Here is a 13268-nt window from a genome sequence, read left to right as displayed (position 1 = left end):
TAAATAAAGTAAATTTATTATGCTGTTTGATTTATCAGTGTTCTTATAAATACTGTATTTGTTAACATTGTTGTCGCCGGACTCCACGATTCACTCCACATTTTATTTCACGAATGCCAGTCCATATCTCGAAATTAGACTCATCATCATCCTCCTTGCGTTATCCCGGCATTTGCCACGGCTCATGGGAGCCTGGGGTCGGCTTTGACAACTAATCCCAAGATTTTGGCATCTGACCTTTCAACCCGGAGGGTAACTAGGCCTTGTTGGAATTAGTCCGGTTTCCTCACGACGTTTTCCTTCACCGAAAAGCGACTGGCAAATATCAAATGACATTTCGGGCATAAGTTTCGAAAAACTCATTGGTACGAGCCGGGGTTCGAACCCGCGAACTCCGGATCGAAAGTCGCACGTTCTTACCGCTAGGCCACCAGCGCTTCTCAAAATTAGATATCTCGAAATTAGACTATAATGTACTAATCATAGAACGGTCTTCTTACGATATAATATTTATACACGAGGCCATGGCACGCTCCTCCTGCCTGTATTTGTAATTTTGTATCATCATCAGGTATCAGGTCAGTTAGAGTCAAGTTCTTTGGTGAACCAGCATAATGTGAAACTGCCGGCCTAGCCGAAGTGACAATCGTAAATCGTCACTACTTTGAAAAAAACTTGTATCTTCTTCTGTCAATGAAAAGAAAAATGTAATAAGTATGTATGCAATGCATATAGACTTACTGCGTTTTAACTTTGAGGAGCAGTGTGAGATACGAGATTTTTTCAAACTAGTGACGAAATGCTATGTACTTATGTGGCGATCGAAACGCATTCTGGTTCTGTTGCGCCACTAAAGAAAAGGGATACAGAGAGGCCTGTGACTTTGGCTAAACTAAAGGTACCCTCATATCTGTATCTAAGATGCATGAGTGAAAACCTCTTTTAAATTGGACAACTTAAGGGCTTGACTCGGTTCCACATGGCAAGCGATTGGACGGACACGCTGGTTAAAGGTGTTAACAGTATGTATTGCTGTCACAGACGTCTCTGTTAACACACTTATCTACTTAAACAATCATATGTTACACTACACGGGCCCCTGTCTAGCGCGAGACAGCGTGTAAATATTGACTAAATGATTAATTGTCATTGTTATAGATTCTCATGAAGCGTAAACAATAACAAAAATAACTAAATAAAAGTTGGAATTATTGACGGAAGGAGGAACGCTAGTTTAGGTTGATTTGATTGAATTTCTTTATTTACTTATCCTAATTTAGTACTCAGGAAATAATTCATTTTTAAGTGTGATAAAAGAATTCAACGCGCATCATGTTTTAGACATTTTTTTCTCTTCCAGCCTTTTCTTATCTGTTCGTTATGTCATTTAAGAATTTACTACGCAAATGTTGACTAGTGCGAATAATAACAAAGCGTCGCTTACCAGAATTATTTATTATTCCAATCAGTTAACTATTTCATAGAGATACATCGGTCAAAACACACGCTTCTCTGTCTGTTATCTATCCTCGAAATATCTTTTGTTTCTCAATAACAATAAATTATTTGAGAGACCAACCGTAAAATTCCACACAGTAAACTAAACATCGTTCTTTCCAGAGCAAAATAGACGAATAGAAAGAATGTTCGAGAATTTATTACCGTCTTGAGATATGCAATCTCATTTGCTTATGTTGATTTTTTGCCGTCCGGATAGATTACGTATTTCAATTTGCAACTGCGCGACGAGGGATGGGCAGTGTCGCGAATGATTTATAGTCAATCTCCCTATATTAAGTAATATTGAGGTGACCTGTACTGAATTAATTTAGTAAGCATAAAATAGAATGAGACTGTATCTATTTGGGAATTTCCATAGAATGAGGAAGGTAAGGAAGGATCCACGGAAAGAAATGGTACTTAGTATCATGTTGAATAAGTCGAAATCGCTCTTCGCAGAAAAAGCATAATATTATTCAGTCACAGATTTTATGAATCATAGTTTTATTTAATAACACAGTGCCTATTTCATTTCAAAAAACTATTGTTAAGTGTATTTTATACTAACATAATTTAATAATTGATTAAACTTAGCTTAAGGAAATGTTTGCCCTTATTAGGGTCCATGAGAGGCTGCATGTAATGCCATGTACTACCTAATTGTAACATCTTTTGTATATTTACATGGTGCAATAAAGATTGATTGATTGATTGGCTTTTTCACAAAATTTATGATTATTTGAGATATAAATATTTAAGTTAAATATTAAACATTAAATAAATGTCATATACAAAGAAAAAGTGACCAAAGCCTCCAGTGCTCCGAGCTGGAATCTACACTATCTATACTTAGAAATTTCGACCCTTGCTTTCGTGGACCGATAGCCGAGTGGTTCTGGCATTCGCCCGGTAAGCGGAGTACGCTGGTTCGATTCCAGCTCGGAGCACTGGAGGCTTTGGTCACTTTTTCTTTGTATATGACATTTATTTAATGTTTAGAACATAATAGTAGTGTTACTACTTAAAATAACAAGTTAAAATATTTTCTATGAAAGTAATTTAATTTGTTCTTAGAGGGAAGTTAAATATTCTTTGAAAATCGTGGTGTTCAAGTTTCAGAATTAAAATCTCACGCAAGGAAAGGAACGCTAAGCTCAAATTGTTTTGTTGACCCCCAACAAAATGAAACGGATTTCAATATAGGTATAAGTAAGTTTCATATAGGAATTATTAGCCTATTGCGGAAATTGTCCATACAAAGTAATTTTAGCTGCTTCTTTTTTTTGTTTAACTAAGTTCTAATTAAAATACATTCAGTATAATTATTGCTCGTAAAACTGTTCGTCACACAGGGCATTGTGCAATACGGAAACTGGTTAGTCAGTGAATTGACCGATACTTTCGTGATTCAAGTGATGCCTTAATTTTCACCACGCGATCGGCCGTGAATTACCGTAATATCTGACCGTTGCATGTTGAGATGCGAATCGATCCGTACACGCGAGTTTTTGTATGGAAAAAAGCGGTAATTACTGATTAGTAATTTAACATATTACAGTAATTAGAGCAAGGGGAATATGAAATGAATGCCGGATGAACTGTTTGTATAAACGCGCTTTGTAACTGTTTGAATAGGTATACTTAGCACCGTCGTTATAATATGTATTCATACATGTATATGTTTTCATGTTTTGTCAAACTGGACTTACCTACACGACACGACTCTTTCAGACTAGGAAGACTGTGCTACTACTACTACTGTTACTTTATGTCCTTTATAGACTCCGTGAATGCTAAGATTGCACCGACTACTTGGCAGTTACAATAACATATTCCATAAAAACGAAATATTTAGCTGACATAGTGTAGTAACTATGAGGTTACACACACTATAAAATAAACGATTGAATAAGTTTGTCAATCAATTTAATTAACACTTTACAAAATGTTGTATAGTAAGTCTTATTACTATTAAGCACTATATATTATAATATTTAGGGCACCGAGTCGTTACATCAAGTAGGTACTTAACATGCGCATCGAGCTGCGTGGTCGCGTGGTATCGTAATGGCGGGCGAGCCAGGACTGGGTGTGCGGGAGAGCGGGAGAGGCGTTCCCGGCGCGAGCGCCGCTCGCCGCCATTGCTCTGTTTGCGGCGCCGAACGTTGACGCTCTTATAAAACATAATATTTAACTTTAAAATGGAAATGTTAAGTTTGTGATGTATGATAATTTACATAATATATTATTATGATTTTTACATAAGTAAATAAATAAATGTGTATCAGTTAGGCCACACTACTCCCCCCCAGAGACCGTCAAGGGCGATAATAATCATTGTAATGATCTGGGAATCTTACCCGACGACCGGAACGAGTGACCTTATTTTCTGCTGTTACTGTAGGTGTAGGAGGCATTACCAGCTGATCAGGTTGCTGAGGTGAAGGTCTAAGGTTACTATGCTGCTGAGAGTCCTGATTTGATATCGTAGGCGGCACAGTAGGGTGATCGCTTCCAACTTCTGGAGATAGTGTGAAGGCCGGCTTAAGTCGGTCTATGGACACTGTCTTCTCTGTGTTGTGGAGAAGAATCTTGAAAACTTTGTCATCTCGAGATATTACCTTATGAGGTCCCGAGTATGCTGCTTGCAGTGGGCCTCGTGACGGGTGCTCTCTAAGAAACACGTATTCACAGGTTGAGAGATCTTTGTAAACAAATACCTTAGGCTTTATGTGGCGAGAAGCTGGTACAGGTCTTAGCTTTTCGGCGAAGCTCCTGAGCCTGGCGGTGAATACAGACATGTCAGTTGTACCTGCTGTTGAGTGGAAAAACTCACCAGGAAGTCTTAGAGGTTCTCCGTACACCAGTTCGGCTGAAGATGACTGTAAGTCTTCCTTGAAAGCTGTTCTTACGCCAAGTAGGACCCAAGGTAATGATTCAGTCCACTTCTCATTCGCGTGACATACGATAGCGGATTTAAAATGCCGATGGAAGCGTTCTACTAACCCGTTGCATGCCGGATGATAGGCTGTTGTTCTTTTGTGTTCGAATCCAGCCAACTTTGACAGACTTGAGAACAACTCAGATTCAAACTGGCTTCCGCGGTCGGTTATGATGTCTGTTGGGGAACCGAATCGAGCTATCCAGTTTGTGACTAGGGCTTTAGCGACAGTTTCTGCAGTAATGTCCTGGATCGGTACTGCTTCCGGCCACCGGGTGAACCGGTCTACGGCTGTTAGGCAGTACCGATAACCATGCGAAGGAGGAAGTGGTCCTACTAAGTCAATATGTACCTGTTTAAAACGGACGCGTGGTAAGTTGAAGGTACCAAGCGGGGCAGTCACGTGTCGATTGACTTTGGCCCGCTGACACTGAATGCATGCACGCGTCCACTCTCTACAGTTCTTCTTGACGCCGGGCCACACAAACCTTTCAGCAACTAGCTTAGCTGACGCGTTGGACCCAGGGTGACTAAGAGAGTGCAAACTGTCAAAAACTTGCTTACGAAAGTACTTACTTACGTATGGCCTGGAGTTTGGAGTACTGACATCGCAGTACAGAGGTACACTACTGCCAGGTACATGTAGCTTTCGCAGCTGCAACGATGAACCTTCGCTTAGGAGTTTCTGCAGCTCAGCATCAGAAGCTTGACCTTCGGCTAGAGCCTCGAGACTTACCGGTGCTCCCAGTTCTTCGATACGTGACAGGGTATCGGCGACAACATTATCCTTTCCGGATATGTGTCGGATGTCCGTTGTGAACTGGGAGATGAAGTCGAGATGCCTGTATTGACGCGGCGAGCAGTTTGTTTTTCTTTCATGAAATGCGAAACTGATCGGCTTGTGGTCTGTATATACGACAAAATGTCTGGCTTCAAGCATATGGCGAAAGTACTTTATGGCTTCATAAATGGCTAACAGTTCTCTATCATAGGGAGAGTACTTAACTTGAGCAGGTGTGAGTTTCCTCGAAAAGAACGCAAGGGGTTCCCATATGCCTTCCTTTAACTGCTGCAGTACCGCCCCGATCGCCTTGTCTGATGCGTCTGTGATTACGGCAAGATTTGCTGAGCAGTCGGGGTGAGCCAGCAGCGCAGCATTGGATAAGCTCTCCTTGCACTTTTCAAAGGCTGCTAAGGTATCTCCTTCTAGAGTGATGGACTGCGAACCCTTTACCAAACCAGTCAGTAAAGCGTGAAGAGGGGCCTGGGTCTGAGCTGCTCGTGGAAGAAATCTCCTGTAAAAATTTAGCATGCCCAGAAAGCCTCTAAGCTGCCGGACGTTTGTCGGAGGCGGGAAATCCTTAACTGCTTGAACCTTGGAGTCGAGCGGTTTGCAGCCTCTCTCTGAGATCCGGTATCCTAGAAATGTTACCTCTTTTTCGCCAAAAACGCACTTGGCTGCGTTTACCATGAGGCCGTAGTCCTTGAGCTTCTGGAAAACAATGCGGAGATGTTCCTCATGCTCAGCTTCACTTCGTGAGTAAATGAGGAAATCGTCCAAATAGGCATAAACGAAATCTAGACCTCTGGTGACTTCATCAACAAACCGCTGGAAAGTTTGTCCAGCGTTTCTGAGGCCAAACCCCATATACGGAAATTCGTATAAACCGAAAGGAGTTGTTATAGCGGTCTTTGGTATGTCTTCAGGGCTGACAGGTATCTGATTATACGCTTTTTCTAGGTCAATTGTGCTAAATACATTACAACCTGTAACACTATGCGTAAAATCATGAATGTGTTTAATCGGGTACCTGTCAGGTACTGTGCGAGCATTTAACTTACGGTAATCGCCGCAGGGGCGCCACCCGTTGTTTTTCTTCGGCGCCAGGTGAAGTGGTGATGACCACGGGCTTTCCGAAGGTCTAGCTGTGCCATTGGCCAGCATAGACTGGAATTCCTGTCGCGCGATCTTAAGCTTGTCGGGGGCTAAACGGCGGGGCGGGGAGGAGACTGGAGGGCCTGGCGTTGTTCGTATGTGGTGTACTGTGTTATGTGGTACTGTGTGGTGTACGCCGGCTGGTCGTGTAATTTCTGGAAAATCATCTAATATTTTATGATATTGAGACTCGCCGGTCACTACTTTTACCGATGCAATATTGCACCCGTGGGCTGAGATGGCGGCAGCCGTTAATAATGTCGTATTATCGATTAAACGTTTGCGTCTACAATCGACAAGGAGATCATAGAAATTCAAAAAATCTATCCCGATTATTGGTTTAGTAACGTCTGCCACCACAAAGCGCCACGGGAACACTCTACGCAAATTAAGATCTAATGCTAAATTCACATAACCATATGTACTTATATTAGTGCCGTTAGCGGCGCACAAATTATAATCAGTTTTAGAGCGACGCTCGCGAAGTGCTAACCTTGGGTAGACGCAGAGGTCGCTACCTGTGTCGACCAAGAACTGCGCCTTCGAAGATCGGTCAGTCACGAACAGGCGGCCTCTTGATGGTGGAGGGCAATCGTCGGCCGCATTTACAGACCGCCCTTCACGTTTTCCGCCGCGGCGTAGTCACACGGCCGGTTGCACTTGGTCGACTGGTCTCCGAATTTGCTATGGTACCAGCACACTGGATACTTCCTGTAGTTGGACTGGGAACGACGTCTAGAGGCAGAGCCGCTGCGGTCGCGTCGCGATGATGATGACGCGCGGGACCTGGGGCTCTCGTGTGCCCCATCTTCATCTCGCGCAGCTCTCGCCGAAGCTCCGCGACCTCCCGGGCGAGATCACTTAACGCCGAACCGGGGACTGGGTTGCTGACGGCGGCGACCCTCGGCGCGGCGGTGGCCAGGTCGTTGACCCGGTCGGCCAGGTCTGCGAGGTCCTCCAACGTCGAAGTGTTGGGCTGCCCGGCGAGCACCGTCTGGATCCCGTGCGGCAGGCGGCCAATCCACAAGTTCTTCATGAAGTCGTCGTCCACGCTGACGCCAGCCAGCCCCTGCAGGTGTCGCAGGAACTCGGACGGCTTCCTCTCTCCAAGCTCCTCGTGCATCATTAGCTGTTTGATCCTCTTTTCCTTCGAGTCACTTAACCTCCGTATTAACTCTGTTTTCAGCTTTTCATATTTTCGCTCTGGAGGTGGCTTGACGATAATATCTTTTACAGCTCGCGAATGTTGGTTATCTAAGTGGCTTATAACATAATTGAATTTCGTCGAGTCACTTGTTATTTTCTGCAAGTCGAATTGGCCCTCTATTTGGGCGAACCAAATGTCCGGTTCCTCCGGCCAAAATGGCGGCACCTTAATGCCCACCCTGAATACATCGCCGGTATCCCTCGCCAAGCTTCCTTCAGATGCAGGCGTTTGTGCACTTGCCTCGTTAGAAGGCACACTTCCACTTGATTCGTCCAGTTTCGGTCCCATGTTCACGTCGGATTTCACCACTGTAGTAACTATGAGGTTACACACACTATAAAATAAACGATTGAATAAGTTTGTCAATCAATTTAATTAACACTTTACAAAATGTTGTATAGTAAGTCTTATTACTATTAAGCACTATATATTATAATATTTAGGGCACCGAGTCGTTACATCAAGTAGGTACTTAACATGCGCATCGAGCTGCGTGGTCGCGTGGTATCGTAATGGCACAGTATAAAACCAGTAATAACTCTTCTTACAAACTTCACGCCGCGCGGTGTGTCCCCCTCCCTCCCCTCGCATGCGGCGAAAACATGCGAAACTGGTGATTATTGGGCTGGACAGTCGGGGCCGCGTTTGCGCGCTGTGTTGACGTGTTGAGTTCGGGAGAAAATGACGTCAGCACCGAAGACATATTTTCGTTACTGTAGTGTTTATGGGTGTATGGAAAGTTCTCAAAATGCGGAAATGTCATTCTTTAGAATTCCTAGACACCCAGAAAAGTAAGTGGTTGTTATATATTTGCAGTGTTAGGTACATTATTGCTTACGTAAATGGCGTAAAAGTGAGATTTAAAGCTAGAATGACACATTAAAATCAATAAGGATTTATCTGTAACGACATTTAGGTAGATGCTGCGATCTATCTAGCTCGAAAGTTTGGTACCTACTTAAATATTGTGCAAACATCTATTCAAACATTTTATGTAAATATGATTTCGTCAGTATTTAAGAAACAAATACGTACTTGAATCTTTATTAGATAAAAAGGTAGAAAGAGCGTTGGTACTAGCATAGCGCCATACACAGTTACTAATACGAGTAGGACAGTAGGTACCTACGTTTCTAGTTCAAACGAATCTTTTTTTTATTGTGATGGATTGGGTGTATTCTAGAGAAAACATATAAAATGAACACTTAAATTAACGCTTTTGCAATTATTGTTACACAATCTACTATTGCGCGTATGAGAGTAATATATTTATAATGATTTTTTGTATCTTCAATACTGACTAATGTGGTGTCATGACGTGGTATTGTTATACTAAAACCTACTTACAGTTAATAGTACCTATTAGATTTACAACAACTTACATTGTACGAAGTCGATTATAGTAACGTTGTACAACCCTGCGTGACCTTGCGCAGTAGTAACGACCGCGCCGCCGCTGCCGGAGATTAACTACTGATATATCCTTATACTGTGGTAATGGCGGGCGAGCCAGGACTGGGTGTGCGGGAGAGCGGGAGAGGCGTTCCCGGCGCGAGCGCCGCTCGCCGCCATTGCTCTGTTTGCGGCGCCGAACGTTGACGCTCTTATAAAACATAATATTTAACTTTAAAATGGAAATGTTAAGTTTGTGATGTATGATAATTTACATAATATATTATTATGATTTTTACATAAGTAAATAAATAAATGTGTATCAGTTAGGCCACAATAGCTCTAAAGCACATGCCATATAATCTTAGCATGGTTGGCCTCTATTTATTATTTTAAAACCTTTAAAAAAATACTATGACCGATTGATTATAAAGGCGATTCCTTGAATCGAACTGGATAGACAATTTTAAAGAAGCACTAAACCCATTTCAGAACAGTTACTTTGGCTCAAAAGCTTGACCGGTTTCCGAGTTAATGCAAAACACCCATGTCCCGACGGTTAAACTGAAGACAAGTTAATATTATAGATCGTCAAGCTCCGTACAATCTAGCCAAGTCAATGTACAATACAACTATTAGAATGACATTTAATAATGTCATTAAAGTATCGTGCATTTCGGTAGTACCTACCTGTCCGAACTCCGTACATTGTATTGGAGCTGGAATATGGCACATTCAAAGACGTTTTGATGTCAGTAAGCGTCTGAGATAGCCTGAAAATGGTGGTCTATTTCGGTATTTTTAATAATATCATTAGTCGTCACTGAGTGAGGGACATAGATATCATTATTTATTCATGCAAAACACATTAAACGGAGGTCGGAGGCCGTACGCTGCAATAAAGCGCCTGTACGAAGCTTTCTCCAGACATCAGTCTTAATTATACTTGTCTCTGATTAAATGTAGTTTGCGTGTTACTCAACTTTGGCCGGTTTCGAGCCAAGGTAAGATGTGCTTTGCATTTATAAGGCAATCGAGCAATGTCACGTCGCCAAAACGTTTGTGACAAAGACTTTCGCTCGGGGTGTCATTCTAACAAGTCCGGCCGAATTGCAGGCTCAGGGTCACCAATATAAGTGCGCTGTTTTACTATAATAGTTTATACGTATTTAGAGTCCATTGTGTACAAGTTAGGCTGAAAATGGACTCGCCTCTGTCAGCGCAACCGGTGGTCTACATGGCCGTTATGGCAGACAATAGAAATCAATTGAAATTATTATCGTTTTATTGGTCGTCAAATTCATAATAGTACGTTGCGGTCTGATTATTTTATTATAATGTGTATCTGTCCCGTTTAAATGTGTATCACTACTAATTAATGATCCAATTGTTATAAAAAATAGTCTAGAATTTTTGAAAACCGCCTGAAATCCAACTAGACCTCCATGTCAGCCACGGGACCCACACGGGCTATAAAATTAAACGACCATTCCAGACGCTTTTGCCTTTTTTAATCAAATAAATGTGGTCATGCAGTTAGATACATGACCCCACTTATTAGCATAGGTATACTACAATGTTATTTGTGTATTCTATAAGTAAATAGATACTAAATAGTCAGTCTTGCGACAGATTCCACTTCGATCCGATCCCGTAGCGCAAGCGATGCGATGACCTATATTTAAATCAAAGTTATAGGAGACATATGGCTTGGTTTGCGTACGAGTATCTAATTTGAAGTCCTACCTGAGACAAAGTAGATATGTACTTAGTAAAAAAAAATACAAGCCTTCTGTCTCCGTACAAGTTCAGATTATTGTTCAACTGGTGGTTAACAAATAACTTTGAAAGCAGATTTAGGAATTTAGGATAACATTGATAGTCTCTAAAATGTATTTTTCTTTGATTCCACGATGCTCCAGTGGACTAATTGCAGCTCATTAGGTGTGATTCATGATCATGACCATACATCAGTACAATATCACTTCAACAATGCAATGTTTACATTTTGGAATGACTTCAGAATGATGCATGGAGTACACTTGCAGTAAAGAAACGGCCATAGATACTAACTTTACTGCTGGCGCAGTCAATTATGTATCTTAAAATGTAAGAGACATCCTGCTATCTTTATATTTGAATCGGAAGCAAGTTTGGTTAAAATTATGCACTTTCTTTCATTATAATAGTTAGAGATACCTTTTTTAAGCGTTTAGTTCAGTGCACTTTAGTAAAGTATTTAAACTTATGCTATCTATCCTTACACTTTACTACGTAAATATTTGAATAGTGAGTCAACAGTGTAGCCGATCCTTTAGAGTTCAACATACTGTCTTCGTCAATTCGATTTGCTTGGAGCCAGACGTCGTAAATGTTGCATTTTCATTACAGTGTTTGTCGTAGGATCGGTGAACATCGACAACAACAGTGATGGTTATTGAGATTCATATACTAGTACGCACATTCCAATTAATCGTGACATTTTTGAGCAATCTGTACGTACTTGTGCGTAAAGATGCACCTGTATCTTTTAAGATTTGTCATGAAGCTAGTTATAAGACATTCGTCTTCACCAAAGACATTTATGTAACTCCGTATAGACGGATAAAGCCTAAGAAAAAACGTACCTCAAAGCCATAGAAAAAACGTACGGTGGCCTAGATGGCGTTGCATCTTTGGGGAACGCTCGATTAGATGGCGCTAATTTTAACACATATCACACATATCAAGCTGTACATACAATATTTTAACACATATCAAGTTGTACATACAATATGGGCCAAATTGTCAAAACTAAGGTGCAAAAGTTTTAAGCCTGTGTCGAGAGATGGCAGTCTATGCACTGTGATTACACATTTTACTTTGACAGTAACTCTCTATAATACTCGATCCTCTTTGGTCTTCACTAAACGGAAAATGCCCTTCTTTCAGAAAACTGTCAATGCATCTGCTCCTGTACATATACTACTACGAATATGAAATGGGTGGCCAATTTATCGTGTTGCTAAAATTTACTCACGATATATCATTCGTGTATTCATTTTCTAAAAATTGAGAGTATCAACATGATTTGTTCAGTTTATATTTTCCTTGCATTGCCGTGGTATTTTTTTTCATAAGAAAGCAGCAAGGTGTATAATTCTCTTATTAATCTCTTTACAAGGCGGTGTAGCATGTGATGGATTCAGCCGATACACGTTTCACAGAAGCCTTAAAAGCTTAGAGCGAGAAAGGATGAGGATAAAAATAGATTGATACTGTTGGTACAATCTGACACGGGTTTAATTAAGCTGGGATATGGGTATTTCATTAATCTAGAGCATAATACTCGTAATTAACTATCATACATTTTTAAATAAACATTTACATACACAATAAACATTTTTAACAATGAGTCCGTCCCTCACACACACACACACACACACACACCCACACACACCATACATATTCTTACACACTCTCTCACACTACCTAAATCACTAGTTACGAAACTCTCTGTTTTCATTTGATATTTTCATTCTTAGTCTAACGTTATATTTTATATTAATTGTAATTGGTACTTATATTTGTAAGTTTGCATGCAAACTTAGTATTTATTTTTTCTTAAGCCGCTGTTATCTGGTCAAATCACGCATGTAGCTGACTTCCACGATACAGGCTTAGCCTAGTGTGGGAGTCGTCGATTAATTGCAAATTGTATTTTAAACTAATTCTCTTGGTTAATAAAATATTTTTAATTTTTTTTTTTTTTTTTTTTTTTTTTTTTTTTTTTTTGAAATCAGGCTTTTAAAATTAGCTGGTCATGGATACGTAAATATTTATTTGTTAAGCATCTTTTTTTCAGCCTGCATTTAGCGTCCCACTGCTGGGCAAAGGCCTCCCCTCTCTTCCTCCACTCGCACTTTTCCACCAGTTGGGATACAATTCGTCGCACCATCTCCTTTTCGGTCTGCCTGAACCCCGACCTACATCATCTATGGTAGCATCTATGGTTTTTTAAGCATACGCATACGAAAATGATCTCGCTATCTAAGTATCTATTATTAGGTACCTGTCTACCTACCTGTCTAAATGTTCTAAATGTTTCCTCTACCAGTAGTGATTTCAGATACGAGTAATTAACAAAATCATCACAGCCCAATATGCTCGGGATCTTAATTCATAAGTTCATAACACTTCTACCTTACATTTTCTCAATTATATCAATGACCATGGAAACTAGGTCTATGAATAGCATTTCCTTTTAATTATGCACCTCTGGCTCCAGCATAGTTGAGGGTGGCAAAACAGCC

General features: G+C 40.9%; 2 protein-coding genes across 3 annotated transcripts in view; one reads left to right on the top strand and one right to left on the bottom strand.

The window, feature by feature from the left end:
- Positions 1-13268, top strand: part of LOC125231275 — a 229675-nt gene that overhangs the window by 56885 nt on the left and 159522 nt on the right. The gene's annotated exons all lie outside the window — the stretch shown is intronic.
- On the bottom strand, positions 3594-8085 carry LOC125231278. 2 transcript variants are annotated; one of them, XM_048136717.1, is made up of 2 exons: positions 6284-8085; positions 3594-3673 (listed from the first exon to the last, which is right to left on the bottom strand). In XM_048136717.1, exon 1 carries the CDS (start codon positions 7870-7872, stop codon positions 6997-6999), a length of 876 nt encoding a protein of 291 aa, XP_047992674.1. In that variant the 5' UTR covers positions 7873-8085; the 3' UTR covers positions 3594-3673; positions 6284-6996. The 2 variants fall into 2 exon arrangements, with proteins under 2 accessions (XP_047992674.1, XP_047992675.1); XM_048136718.1 differs by having other exon boundaries at positions 3600-3673; positions 6871-8085.

Source organism: Leguminivora glycinivorella, chromosome 11 (genome assembly GCF_023078275.1).
Source record: "Leguminivora glycinivorella isolate SPB_JAAS2020 chromosome 11, LegGlyc_1.1, whole genome shotgun sequence".
NCBI classification, from domain to species: domain Eukaryota; kingdom Metazoa; phylum Arthropoda; class Insecta; order Lepidoptera; family Tortricidae; genus Leguminivora; species Leguminivora glycinivorella.
Note: the sequence above shows the minus strand (reverse complement) of the source record. Positions and strands in the feature narration are given on the sequence as shown.